This window comes from Sordaria macrospora, chromosome 7, assembly GCF_033870435.1.
Source record: "Sordaria macrospora chromosome 7, complete sequence".
Lineage (NCBI taxonomy): Eukaryota > Fungi > Ascomycota > Sordariomycetes > Sordariales > Sordariaceae > Sordaria > Sordaria macrospora.
In genome coordinates this window covers 3,820,709-3,834,250 of record NC_089377.1, presented here as the reverse complement: position 1 = coordinate 3,834,250, position 13,542 = coordinate 3,820,709, and the positions used below count along the sequence as shown (strand labels likewise).

General features: G+C 52.7%; 3 protein-coding genes across 3 annotated transcripts; 2 read left to right on the top strand and 1 right to left on the bottom strand.

The window, feature by feature from the left end:
* The first annotated feature begins 575 nt into the window (after positions 1-575).
* Positions 576-4,998, top strand: SMAC4_07606 (uncharacterized protein). The gene is made up of 3 exons (XM_066090659.1): positions 576-1,838; positions 1,903-3,838; positions 3,895-4,998. Exons 1-3 carry the CDS (start codon positions 1,290-1,292, stop codon positions 4,494-4,496), a joined length of 3,087 nt encoding a protein of 1,028 aa, XP_065947863.1. The 5' UTR covers positions 576-1,289; the 3' UTR covers positions 4,497-4,998.
* Positions 4,999-7,019: 2,021 nt separating this feature from the next.
* SMAC4_07605 (uncharacterized protein) lies at positions 7,020-7,917 on the top strand (the record flags this gene model as incomplete). The annotated part of the gene is made up of 3 exons (XM_003348002.2): positions 7,020-7,376; positions 7,593-7,726; positions 7,852-7,917. Exons 1-3 carry the CDS (start codon positions 7,235-7,237, stop codon positions 7,915-7,917), a joined length of 342 nt encoding a protein of 113 aa, XP_003348050.1. The 5' UTR covers positions 7,020-7,234.
* Positions 7,918-8,379: 462 nt separating this feature from the next.
* SMAC4_07604 (uncharacterized protein) lies at positions 8,380-11,661 on the bottom strand. Its single transcript, XM_003348001.2, has 4 exons — positions 10,401-11,661; positions 10,123-10,348; positions 9,953-10,072; positions 8,380-9,869 (listed from the first exon to the last, which is right to left on the bottom strand). The coding sequence occupies exons 1-4, from the start codon at positions 10,547-10,549 to the stop codon at positions 8,433-8,435; spliced, it is 1,932 nt and encodes a 643-aa protein (XP_003348049.1). The 5' UTR covers positions 10,550-11,661; the 3' UTR covers positions 8,380-8,432.
* Between the last annotated feature and the right edge of the window lie 1,881 nt (positions 11,662-13,542).

The window sequence follows — 13,542 nt, the reverse complement described above, 5'->3', positions numbered from 1 at the left end:
GTCCGACAGAAGTTTTGAAAAAGGAGGGGGAATGGGGGGCATTGGATATCACCGATATCAGATTGATGGGTAGCAAGGGCAGGACGGAAAGTGATGGTTGGGCATCTTTCTGCATATTTGCTTCGAGCCTCATCATCTGCATGTTTCTGACAAAAGATAGAGGAACTGAAGTTTGTTTGTTGAGAGCAATGAGTCTCTGCCGGAAACAAGTGCTGTTTTATCAAAAGTCAAAGTTGGCCGGGCGAGATAATCCATATTGGTGCCCCACCAACGGAAGCTTCCTCGACTCGATCAAGTCCCTCCCGTCTTCAAAGTCTCTCAATCTCTGTTGGGGACTGCCCTGCTCTGCACTTGCTGTCTGTCTGTCTGTCTGTCTGTCTGTCTGTCTGTCTGTCTGTCTGCCTGCTGCTGTCACTCAACTGCTGGTTGCCGTCCAGGCTGCACTGCATTGTTCTTGTCTCGCACTGCATGACCACCGACGGGAAAAGAAGTTGAGAAGGAGAAAGAAAGAAAAAGTCCCAGACCTGAGAAAGCACGGGCCACTTTGGTCAACTTGTAGTGGGCTCTTCCCCTGGGCAACAAGGGAACCCACTGTTCCTGTCCACTCCATCATCGGTACCAGCTTCCTTGTCGCATCCCTTGCTCGCAGCCGACGGGATCCTTGCTGGTCGACGACGGCGTGCATCGACATCGGATCCATCTTCCCAGGAGAAGCCCAGCGAGAACGTAAAAGAAGTGTCTGACGCATTGACAGGTCCCGGCCCATTGACACTCAGCCAGTCACCGCCCAACCAACCTGCGACTGTAGTCCCAGGCTGGGTGTCTGCAGTTGTCATCAAGTGGACTCCATTCGTCTCTCCCACTCTTCCTTCTCCGTCTCTCCAACTACTTGACCCCATTGACTACCCAACCAACTTCTTCAGGTTCCCCAAGCCTTGAACCTCCTCCTCCTTCTTCCTTTTTCTTACCTCTTCTCTATCTTCTTCCCGTCTTCCCATCTTCCCATCTTCCCCTCCATTCCATTCCTCCTTCCTACCCAAGGAAAACCCACCAGGTCGCCTCGTCTCCTTCTCCCCACGGGAACTGACACACACACACAACACAACAGACGACGACCTCCTATTTTAGTACCTTACCTGTATACACTAGACTAGACTTGTCTTCAGTCTTCATTTCGTCTGCGATCTGTTTATTTCATCTCCACAATACCTACATTAACCTTTTAATACCCACCCTTATCGGACAACAGACAGCGACAGCACAGCAGTCCGTCGTCAACAACCGCCAAGATGACGCAGAATCAGGAGACTCCGGTCAACGCAGCCCAGGCCCAGCAACAAGCACAAGGACAACAGCACCGCATCGCGATACCCCGACCAGAAGCTCCACGTACAGAATCCTCTCTTCCCGGCCACCTGCGCCCCTCCGTCATCAACGTGCCCGTCACTCCGGGAATCCACCGCGGGGCCTACGAAGAAGAGCCCACCGACTTGCCCCCAACCCCCCAGGGTGCTGGTGCGGGCTACTTTGCCAGGCGAATCAACGAGCACGAGATTGCCCAGTCTCCAGGCACCGTCGGCCTCGACGAGACGGGAAGCGTTGACAAGCAGCTCGAGGTGGGTGCCGATGCCAGCAAGGACTACATGCGCCGTCTGAGCACGGCCGTTACGGGCGCCGGGCGTCCTGTGGGCCTGGAGCGCAAAGACTCCATCGCCGACATCCGGGACAAGTTCCCCAATCTCTCCCTCAACGGCAACATCATCTCGGCCACTTTCACCATCCCCCACCTGCTCAAGTACACCAAGGGCAGCGGCGAAAAGGGCACCACGGGTTCCTGGGTAAGTTCTGATCCAAGCTTTTGCAAAAGAAGTGGGGCTGATGTCATGATGCGCAACCAAACAGGATCTAAAACCCCGCCGGGGACAGTCGGCGCTTTTCGATTCGTTTTCGTACCTCTCCTCCGATGACGCCCCATGGAATCACACGGTTGTCGCCTGGACTGGCGAGATTGAGGAGGTCAAGTCCGCCCAGCAGGCCGACAGCGCTGCTGCTACCACGGTTGGCGCGTCCTCTCTCAACCCCCTCTCCCGCCCTGTGCCCATCGACGGCAACGTTACCCCCCCGGCCACCCCCACGGCAGATGGCCTCTGGATCCCCAAGGAAGACATGCACTTGCTCGAGCACCAGCTGTCGCACGACCATAGGATCAAGACTGTCCCTGTCTGGCTCGCCGACGACACCGAGGGCCACGACGATGGCATCCGGTTGAAGGATCAGGCTCGTTGGAGACGCTACGCCGAGCACTCGCTCTACACCCTTTTCCACTACAAGCAGAACGAGCCCGCCGACGGCCGCGCCGAAAGAATCCAGTGGGCCGACTACTACCGCATGAACCGCAAGTTCGCCAACAAGATTCTCGAAAACTACAAGCCCGGCGACATGGTCATTGTACACGACTACAACCTAATGCTTTTGCCTAGCATGCTGCGCCAGCGCGCTCCCCAGATGTACATTGCCTTCTACCTGCACTCGCCCTTCCCCAGTTCTGAATTCCTCCGCTGCCTTCCCAGGAGAAAGGAAATCCTGGAGGGTGTGTTGGGATCGAACTTGGTCGGCTTCCAGAGCTACAGCTACTCCCGTCACTTCTCCAGCTGCTGCACACGCGTCCTTGGCTTCCCCTCCGATACCACCGGAGTGGAGGCCTACGGTGCTCGTGTCGAGGTCGGCGTCTTCCCCATTGGTATCGACGCTATCAAGGTTGCTGCCGCTGCGTGGACGCCGTCCGCCACGGCAAAGTACGAGGCGCTCAAGCAGATCTACGGTGACAAGAAGCTTATTGTCGGCCGTGACAAGTTGGATAGTGTGCGTGGTGTTGCCCAGAAGCTCATGGCTTTTGAGCGCTTCCTCGAGCTCTACCCCGAGTGGAGGGAAAAGGTCGTTCTCATCCAGGTCACCTCGCCCACTAACATTGAGGAGGAAAAGGAGGATGCCGAGAACAAAATCTCCAGCCGCGTAAACGAGCTTGTCATGAAGATCAACGGCATGTACGGCTCGCTTAGCTTCTCTCCCGTGCAGCACTACCCGCAGTACATCTCGCAGGATGAGTACTTTGCTCTCCTCCGTGCTGCCGACATCGGTCTCATCACTTCGGTCAGAGACGGCATGAACACGACTTCCATGGAGTACATCATCTGCCAGCGTGAGAATGCTGGTCCTCTCATTCTCTCCGAGTTCAGCGGTACTGCTGGCTCTCTGAAGGATGCCATCCACATCAACCCCTGGGATCTTACCGATGTCGCCAAGCAGATTCACAATGCCCTCTCCATGTCGGAGGAGCGCCGCCAGAGTATCCAGAAGAGCTTGCTCGAACACGTCACCAACAAGAACGTCCAGTTCTGGACTGCCGGTCTCCTGCGTCGCCTGGTTAGCGTTCTCGCCAACAGGAGAGATGTTATTGCCACTCCCCTGCTTGACCGCGCCATCATGCTTAAGAAGTACCAGATGGCTAAGAAGCGTCTCTTCATGTTCGACTACGACGGCACCCTCACACCTATCGTTAGGGAACCTAGTGCCGCCGTTCCGTCAGAGCGCCTTTTGAATAGCATCAAGTGTCTGGCGGCCGATCCCCGAAACGCCGTCTGGATTATTTCCGGTCGTGACCAGGAGTTCCTTCAGCAGCACCTTGGCCACATTCCCGAGTTGGGCTTCAGCGCGGAGCATGGTAGCTTCATGCGCCACCCGGGCTCTACGGAGTGGGAGAACCTTGCCGAGAAGTTCGATATGGGCTGGCAGGCTGAGGTTTTGGAGGTCTTCCAGAAGTACACCGACAAGACACCAGGTTAGTTTTCCATGATTCTCGCTTACTAAAACATCAGCTAACATGGCGACAAATAGGCTCCTTCATTGAACGCAAGCGTTGCGCCCTCACCTGGCATTACCGCCTCGCCGACCCCGAGCAGGGTATCCACATGGCTCGCGACTGCCAGAAGGAGCTCGAGACTACCGTCGGTCGCAAGTGGGACGTCGAGGTTATGGCTGGCAAGGCCAACCTTGAGGTGCGTCCCACGTTCATCAATAAGGGCGAGATCGCGAAACGCCTCGTCACTGAGTACAACGCCGAGCTCAAGGCTCTCGCTGCCTCGCATACTGGTTCGCCAGAGGAGGTGGCTGTCGAGAAGCTCGAGTTTGTGCTCTGCATGGGTGATGATTTCACCGACGAGGACATGTTCCGCAGCCTGAACGTGCTGTCCACCTCTGGCGAGGACGCGGAGGTCAAGCCCGAGAACTGCTTCACCGTTACGGTGGGCGCCAGCACCAAGATTACCCTGGCTAGGTGGCACTTGCTCGAGCCCGAGGATGTGATTGAGTGCGTGGCCCTCCTCGCTGGCGTTGGTAGTGCTGGCGCTGGCGCGAGTGGCGGCGTGCTCTCCATGGGAGAGGTCAACCTTGCGGCTTTGAGCGCGGTGGAGGATCATATCCCTGAGAGCCAGAAGTAAGGAGTGTGCCAAAAGCAAGCAGTAAAAGGGACAAGAAAAGAAAAGTCATGGAATGGAAAAGCCGTGTTTGGGATGGGATCTGGGAGCGATGTTAGATCTGTTGTTTCGATCACCAGTGGCTAGCTGGGCTGGGCTGGGATTGTTTTCATTATGTTCGTTTTGTTGATACTTTCCGAGGCCAGGCCTGACTGATATAGGCCGGTAATATCTGTATCTGGTTCCGCGCGTTGCATTCTCGATGTTGAGCGATGATGTTGAAGAGCATAGATAAACATGATGTTTGTTATAGGTAGACGGGGATTGATTGGCTCATGAGGTAACCGGAGTAGGAATCAACAAGTTTTTCTGGTTGTGGCAATTCATAAGTACGTGTGTTTCATATGGATGAGCATGATGAAAAATCTTTTTACAGACTGCCGTCCTAATTTTAGTGGTCGTCATTCTGTTGTGCGCTCAAGCATTTGGATTTGTCATAACAGACACCCGGATTTGAGCCAATGTGGATTTCAACTTGTGAGGTTATTCCCATGTCTTGGCATCCCACAGCTGGCCCGTGCGCTCGACTTCGCGTTACTTGTACACTCCTTCCCCCCGCCCGCAACACTTTATCTTGTCACAATCACAGCGACCTAGTCACATGCATAACCTCTGTTCCTCTTCGTATCATCAACTGATCCTGAGACGTTACCTGTCATGACCGCAGTGTTGATCTTCCGTCCCGTCCGTAAGCATCGGGATGATTCCGCTCCGATTTATGTTCCATACGACAAGGCCCTTCATGCGGGCGAGGAAAGCGTAATTTGTGAAATGAGTATGCATAGCGAGTATGGGAGGCGGCTGAGGTTGAAATCGAGGAGTGCTCGTAAGTACGCTACAGATAAAGCTTGGTCCAGTGTACATATCTCGGCTAAACTGAACTCCAAAGGCGTTGGTTGAAGGCTGCTAACGCAACGGCTGGTCCGTGACAGCTTCATTCCGCCGTTACACACATTCTCTCTCTCAAAGACGGGAGTTTCCGAGTAGAACACCCAATTGGTGTTGGAAGCAACCGAGAATTGAACAGCAGGGAACTTGATACTCAAAAAAGTCTGGTTCGACTGTTCTGTCGCAATTAGAGAGATGTCTTTGATGCAAGTAATACATACGGCTGGGATTGGTGACTGGGTGGGGGATGGATGTTCTGGAACCCTTCCCTTCCCGTCTTGTCTTATCTTCGTTTGCAGAAGAAGCTCAGCGGTATTTTCCGCTCAGTGCAGTGCAGGTTGAGCTCCAATCAGCTGCTTAAAACTCGTCATGGCCCGTGGAGGCCAGACTGGATGGGACTCGTGGGAGTAAGCGAGACGGAATGATAAGTTGGGACTTGGGGCTGACTGGCTGGCTGGCTGGGAATGCCCTGCCTGGGAATGCCCTCATATTAAGCTGGACGACTAAACGGCAGGAAATGAAGTGAAGTGAGTGAAATGAAGGGAAGAGAAGGGAAGGGACTTTGAGTGTGGCCTCGAGTGAGACTGTGGGAGTGGCGGATAGCCTTGGCTTTCAGTTCCATCTGCATCTGCATCTGTATCTGGTCCTTGTGATGATGGAAGTTCGAAGTTCAAAGTTCGAATGGTTGGTTTGCTGTCCAAGATAGCTGCTAAATGAGGCTACAACTGCTACAAGACGGGAGTCAGGGACGAGGATTTTCTCATCTTTGCGACGGATGGCAACGTTACAGCGCGCCGTGCTGTTCTTCGGTCGGGACCCGAGAGATACATCGGAGCTGGGCCTGATATCTTGACACGATGCCCGGCCCTTGACTGTTCTCTGGTTCACAGGAAGGGATTGGCCTGCTATCTGTCTTCTGCATTGCATGGACTTCAAGTCGATCAAGACAAGAGTAAGCTAATATGAAGCAGTTTATCCGACTCCTAAACTCCTCATGGTGTTGGTTATGACTATCTCAATCCACTCCATCTCCATCTCCATGTGTTGAGGTTTCTTTCTGTGTTGACAGGAGCCAGGCCATACACTAGGTACATACTAGTGTGTAAGTCGGCTCATGTCATCAGGTTAGAGCCTGAGACACTCGACTGAGTACAGCAGCAACTTTCTCTCAAGATAACTCATCTGGCATGTCTACAGCCCGGAATGAGAATGGATAGACATACCTGATGTCCAAGAAGTATCCAGGTTGGTGGCTGGTGCTGTCAGTTGATATATGAGGACTCTCAACCGAAAACGAGTTGAAGGACCTCAAATAGGTAGGTTCTTCTTGCGAATCCCCCCGTACCCGGAGGTATTCAGAACTCCAAAGCATTGAAGTGCTGAAGTGCTGAAGTGCTGCGGCAACAAAAGTCTGAAGCATCACGACCATGATGCAGCTTTCAGCCTCTGACTTCACCCGGATAATGACATGAAGGTAAATTCTAGATTGCTTACTCCCCGTATTCAGAGATGGGCCGCGCTCTCGTTGATACGGCAAATAAACAAACACCAAGCCACATTGGCTTGGGAGATGTCTACGAGTAACTCTGTGTACCTTTTTAGAGCTGTAGTTGATGAATGCCTTCAAGGAAGAGACCAGAACATGAAAAAGAAGAACGCGAGAAGTATAAAACCCATCCCCATCTCCTCATCCTCAGCTCTCTCGTCTCCAGTCAACCAGACAGACACAGCACACTTCCAGTCTACCATCATCACCATCAACCAAATCAACAACTTCCACAGCGCAAACAGCTCCATCATCAACACCTCTCAAAATGCAGTTCACCACCATCACCGCTCTCACCATGACCCTCGCTTTGGCTCTCCCTGCCATTGCCGCCCCGAGTGCTAACCCCGTTGCTGCCCCCGTTGAGGTCACGGATATCACTCCCCGTGGAACTATCAATGAAGCTGAAGGTAAGCCCCTCTGCCGATCCCCAATATTCATTCCCTCGTTTCTCTCTTCTTTCTTTCCCCCATCCCCATCCCCCTTCTCCGCTCCGCAACAACGCCCACACCCACTGCCCTGTCCCAGCAACCCCCATTTACCAGCCCCCTTCCCATGTCCCCGCGACCATTCCCAGTACCCATCTCCAGTACCAGCTAACTCATACGGTGTTCCTCGGACAATAGTCTTCGCCTTCACCCCCCTAGCCTCTTGCTCCATCCTCTCCTGCATCTCCGTCATTTCGCAGGCCGTCTGCATCACCGACGCCATCGAGGCTGATGATTATTCTGGCATCCTTAAGTGCGCTAAGAAGAAGGAGGTACGTTTCTCACACTCCTTCCTTTTTTTCTTACTTATTGCATGTGTGGCTTGTACTGCATCTGTACTGCATTCCACTTGGGTGTTGGATGTTGGCTGACGGTTGGATTGGTGATACCGTGATAGTTGTGCGGCTGCGCTGGTTGCTTCAAGAAGTTAAATGGTTTCTTGGAGAAGTGGGGGATCTGCTAAGGTAAGGTAGATGCATCCCGTCTTCGTTGATGCTTCTATGTACGATTGGAGAGGGAGAGGGAACTCGGAAGATGGTAGTCGGAGGGTTAGGTTGGTTGCGGATGGAGGTTGGTTGAGGTTGTTGAGAGAAAGGACTGGAAGGAGCGAGGCAGTTGGTAGTGGGAGTCGAGGGGAGGAAGTCGCGGTTGAGACGTTGAGTTCGTGGACGGGATGGTTGAGTTGAGTGATGAGGGGTGGATCTTGATTCGAACGTTTTGTGCTTGATTTTCCTTCTGTCAGATCTACCGGTAGACAACAACACACTCGTTTAGTTTTTAACTTGAAGCTTCTTGTTCTTAAACCTACGTATCTGCCATGTAATAAGTGGATGATGTTTGACTATGCCATTAACCCGTCAAACCATGTCCCCGCCATGATGTCCTGTGAATAGGTTCCTTTCAGCCATTAATACCCTAACACCCGTCCGACAAGCCGTTAGGTCCCAAGGTACCTCTGTATCTTCCTGCAAGCTACCTCTAATCTTTCTCCTTCTTCTTCGTACTAGTCGACGAAGTCTTCGTCGAAGAACTGCTAGTCTTCGAGCTCTTGAAAGACGTGGTACTAGTTTTGAACGACGTCGTGAACCCTCCAGCCCCAGTACTAGTAGGAACGGCCGTCACAAACGTCGTCGGGATAGTTATAATTACCGTCGGCACCACCACCTGAGTCGTTGGCACCACAGTCGGCGCCACCACCACCTCACTTGTCGTCGCAGCCACACTCTTCGTCTTAGTCTTAGTCTCCCAATACTCCCCCAAAACACTCTCCACCTCATCAACCTTATCATATGGTCTATACCCCGCCATCTCCTTAACTCTCGCTTCCACAGCGCTGTCATCGAAAGCAGAGATAACCTGCTGCTTCGCCCTCCACCTTTCCTCCATCGGATCAATATAATGCGTCTCATCATACCCCAGATCTTCCAACACGCTAACATTAAACGCAGCCATCATCTCGTGATCCTCATGAATCAGATTGTGGCAATGGAACATGTACACCCCGTCCCACGGCGCGTAATACGCTTCCACCGTGACCGTCTCTCCGGGTCCAAGCCAGACGACATCTTTTAAACCCTGGGCTTCGTAAGGTAAGACTGAGCGCTTGCCGTTTACCCGCTTCTTGATGCGGAAATCAACGAGGTGGATATGGATCGGATGCGTCCATCCCCCTGAAGAATTTTCCAGTTCCCAGACTTCCACTGTCCCCCGTTTGGGTTTTGCTAAGACGCGGTTTTGGACGTCAGCGAAGGATACACCGTTGATTTTCCATTCCCCGTTGTTGCGCTCGAATTTGAAGTGTTGGTCTACTGTTGCCTTGGTGGGCGGGAAGGGGACATTCCTTAAACTGCTCGGTAAGCTCGACGGGTCGTTCACTGATGTCGAAGAAACAACAAATTTCATGACCTTGTCGGTATCAGGGTAATCTTTATCAGCCCCCACGTCCCGCGAGTTTCGCAACGTAACGTTTTCTCCCTTGTACTGCGCAAAGTCGATGATAACCTCGTACCGCTCGGCCATGGAGATGTACATTTCGTTCACCCTTTGAGGGCCCGTAAGGAGACCGGCGTCGGAGGCGATGACGTCGAAGGGGATTTTAGTACCGGTCTTGGTGTCGCGCTCGAGGTAGAGGAGGAAAGAGCGGGAGATGGAGGCGTCGAGGATGCGGAAGCGGTATTTGCGCGGTTCGACTTTGAGGTAGGGCCACGGCTGGCCGTTGACGTGGATCACGTCCCCGTAGAGAGAGGTGGTTTCGGCTGCCGGGGAGAAGAGGGAGCCGTCGGAGTTGTATTGTTTGGCGGAGAGAATTAGGGGGATGTCATACTGGCCGTAGCCGGAGGGGAGGTTGAGGCTGTCTTCTGCTGGGTCATGCAGGATGTAGGCGCCTGCTTGGCCGTAGTAGGCGTTTTCTGCGGTCTGGTCATTTGGATTAGCTTCCATTGGGAGTCATGGAATGGAGCGGTGGTAAATGGGGGAGAGATGGAGGGAGGAGGGCTTACATGATCAATGGCATGGTCATGATACCACAGTGTTCGTGCAGCTTGGCTGTTGGGATAGTAGTAGTCCTTATACCAGCCCGGAGGGGTAATGTCTTCTGCCCATCCGTCGAATGGAGCTCTCTGTGACAAGTCAGCACGAGTGTTTCGTCTCATCATATGTGAAGACGTACCGAAAAAGACCCATGAAGATGCACCGAGTTTGCCAACCTTCCATTGTTGACAAACCTCACCACACTCTCTGTTCCTCTCTCCATCATGAACGTCGGACCCGGTGAGATGCCATCGTATCCCCAAAGCGTCGCCTGACCACTATCGGGGTAGACCTGGGACTTGAACTCCTTGATCTCAACCTCATAGTAGAGGATGTTCTTTCCCGTCACGGGGTTTACGATGGTTCTAGATCAGTGTCAGTTGTGATTAACTCCATATAGGGGAGAGAAACACGTACTTTGACGGTGCCTTCACAGGAGGAATGGGCAAAGGGAACTGATATTTCCACTTGTACTGCGGACTAATCCAGTTGTCGACACCAGCAGAGACAGTGCCAACGGCCGAAAGAACAAGAAGTAGAGTCTGACTGAGGCTGAAAGTCGCCATTTTGTGTGACTGACTTCCGAAGGATGGGGAACCAAGGAGTGAAGAAAGTGGTTCTCGCCAAGGTCTTGGTTCTGCAAGGGGAAAGTCAAAAGAAGGCACAGATCTGACTCTCGGAAGTCTTTATACCTTTTAAGTCGCCTTCGGGAACTTCATCTTGACAATTGGCCTCTTCATTTCTTCGTTGTCTCTCGCAGTTTTTCCAATATCAGCTGCGGACAGAAGCTGTGCGGCGTCCATAGCTCGTATTGCCTTGTCATTATTCTAGACCTAACCAGATAGAGCCACGGTCAGGCAACAAGACGACAACACAATGGACGTCATGGTGAGCAAGCCACCCAAGGATAACATCCGAGACACTCGAAGGTAATCCCGATTTGGACAAGTCTTCCATGGTGTATCGGGCTATGCCGATCACGGGCTTCTCGGGGTTCGCTTCCATTCGATCGGGGGCTGTAATCGAGGGCTGGGGCTCATGGAGAGGTGGTCTGTCGATGGGCCAAAGAGCGCCACTGGTGCTACTGAAGTTGGCTGCCGCTGAGCATGGGACTATTGGGAAAAATCTCGGGTTGTACACCGCTTTGGGGTATATCTTTAGGCCTTGAGGTGGAAGACAGAGCGCACTGGGCGGATGGGGTAACATGGGCAGACTGCGAAGGCGTTGGATGACTTGGTTGTGTGTTGTCAGTTTGGCTTTGCCGGCTTCAAGCTTTGGGCTTTGGACGCATGTGCAATCTTTTGTCTCGTAAGCACTTGCAAAGTCACGATGAAAAAAACAGACCAAAACTTCGGCCTACGGTAAATGATAGGTGTGACGTAGACGCAGCTGAACTGCAGGCTGAACTGCACGGTGCCGGAGTGCGTATGGTAGCTGGCGAGTGAGGTTGAAGTTCTTGGCGAATGAAGGTTGTTGACTGGCTGGAGTTGAGGCCGTCACCGGTGCGGCGGCAGCCAGTCAGACACTCGAAGTCTGAACGAACTAGCGAATCCTTGCAGATCTGTAGTCATCATTTGGGACTTCGTCCAAGTCGGTCCCTGGGCCAGACCATCAAAGACCCTTTGTTACGGGATACCCAATGAGGTGTTGTGTGGCTTGTGGTGGTGATCCATTTTCGGAACTTATATCGTTTTTTGGGTGACACTGCGACTGCGCTTCTACGGTCACCGAGACAGTGGCCAGCCTTGGGTCAGGATCAAACTGCCGGCCGATTAATTGCTTTTGCAGATCATGTTAAGCTTGATTTGACTTTGATTTTCTGCGTTTTGTTGTGGTTGGTGCGCTTGTTGGTGTTGATGTGTTGTGCAGTCGCTAAGGATTTGGCAGTGAAAGAAGAGAAAATGAAAGAGAGATGGGACTCGGAGAAATGTCCAGTCCGATGCAAGCAAAAAGTTTGACGCCAGTCACCTGTCCTTTGGCCGGTGTTAACAGCTGGCAGTCGGCAAACCGCATATGCGCTTCTCGCAATTGCGCCTGCCATCCGATGGAATCACGAGTTTGGTCGGTTGAATTCCCTTTTTCGTCTTTCTCTTTTTTCAATCCTCCATTTTCGTCCATGCCCTCACACAAAATCATCCGCGCCAATTCCTGATGATCAAGTGCACACACCTTTCCAGCTTCCCGGACGAAAATCCGGGCGATGACAGATTGATAGATTCCTGAAGCCACCCATCCGTCCGAGGTTCGCCCGCCATCTCACAAACTTCCTGTCACCCTCAGCTTCATGCAAAGTGCCCCTGGAAAATTACAGCCTGGTGCCCAACACTCTTCATCGTCAGTGGTTGTGAAAACCCAGTTCTGAACGGTCTAGACTCCCATAGCTTGTCGTCATCATTCTCATTCCTTTTCCTTCCCGCATCGCCCAGTCGACCCGCGTCGATTTGTGTCCCAAATAAGCTTTCTCGGCCATCGCCATCTTTTCTCCTGCCATTCCGATTCGCCCATCAGCCCCACCTCCACATCTTTTCCACACCTCCTCCATCCCTCACCCAGACCCAAGGTAGCCCAAGCCCCAAGATGGCTCTAGGCGACCCCGAGAGACTGGATGAGATACATATCTTCAGCCCTTGCCGAAGACGCCCACCAACACTAGCCAACACTAGCTCAACGCCACAGCTTATGCTAGCTACAACTATGGGGCGGAAAGAAGCTTGAAGCAGATCCGAGTGGATGGAACTCGAGGTTTTTGCACTTTGCCCCTCCTCCAACAACATGAAAAACGAAACTAACGATGCTTGAAACGCATGATACCACCACGGCAGCTCCCAGAAAGTAGCCAGCTAAGCGAGGTGCTTAGTTGATAAGCGAATGCTCCAGTAGCATGAGGCTCTGAGCCCGAGGTGGTGGGTTTATTGAGATGGGCTGAATCTGGACATGAATGGCGTCCACGTCAGTCATGAATGAGGGACTGAGGGTTGCCGACTCAAAACAGAATCAAAAAGACCTTTTCTCCCGCACGAGTCACATGATGACCTGGCGTTCGGAGTTTCCAGCGCCCAAAGATTTGGTACATAGAGGTATGGCTTTGCCCAGCCCAAGCTTTGTGAGGCGCTTCCCAACCTGAACTTCGTGATACTCGAGCGATTAATCAATCCGAGCTACAACTGGACTCCAGTTTCAGACGTCTAGAACTCGGGTGCATCGCCTGCCGGTTGTCACTTGTCGCTTGTCGGTTCGTGTGCTGGTTGTTGGCTGCTGACCGCTGGCTGAGCAGTCATCATAACCGTCCAGACCTCCAGTTGTTCCGCCTCGCTTGCTTCCAACTCCAGCTCGTAAATGCAGCATATCGGACTTGTTTGTTCAAGTTGAACAGACACCGGATATGAGCCCGGCCTGAACTTTCTGGTACGTTATGTGATGCAAGATGCAAGGAACAACCGTCTCGTCCTCAGTCAAACCTCAATCTCTGGGTCCTTCGGTTGATGAAGACTCGCCATATAAGACACATCTATCATCACGACCCTCTGTTCCAACCCCTTCAGTGTCTGAGACTCCTGAC

Excerpts from the sequence above, each read along its gene's own strand:
- SMAC4_07606 (XM_066090659.1), top strand. The coding sequence starts at position 1,290 with ATGACGCAGAATCAGGAGACTCCGGTCAACGCAGCCCAGGCCCAGCAA. Across the intron at positions 1,839-1,902 it reads AGGGCACCACGGGTTCCTGG|GATCTAAAACCCCGCCGGGG; the intron begins GTAAGTTCTGAT and ends GCAACCAAACAG. Across the intron at positions 3,839-3,894 it reads GTACACCGACAAGACACCAG|GCTCCTTCATTGAACGCAAG; the intron begins GTTAGTTTTCCA and ends GGCGACAAATAG.
- SMAC4_07604 (XM_003348001.2), bottom strand. The coding sequence starts at position 10,549 with ATGGCGACTTTCAGCCTCAGTCAGACTCTACTTCTTGTTCTTTCGGCC. Across the intron at positions 10,349-10,400 it reads CCTGTGAAGGCACCGTCAAA|AACCATCGTAAACCCCGTGA; the intron begins GTACGTGTTTCT and ends ACACTGATCTAG. Across the intron at positions 9,870-9,952 it reads ATGACCATGCCATTGATCAT|ACCGCAGAAAACGCCTACTA; the intron begins GTAAGCCCTCCT and ends CCAAATGACCAG.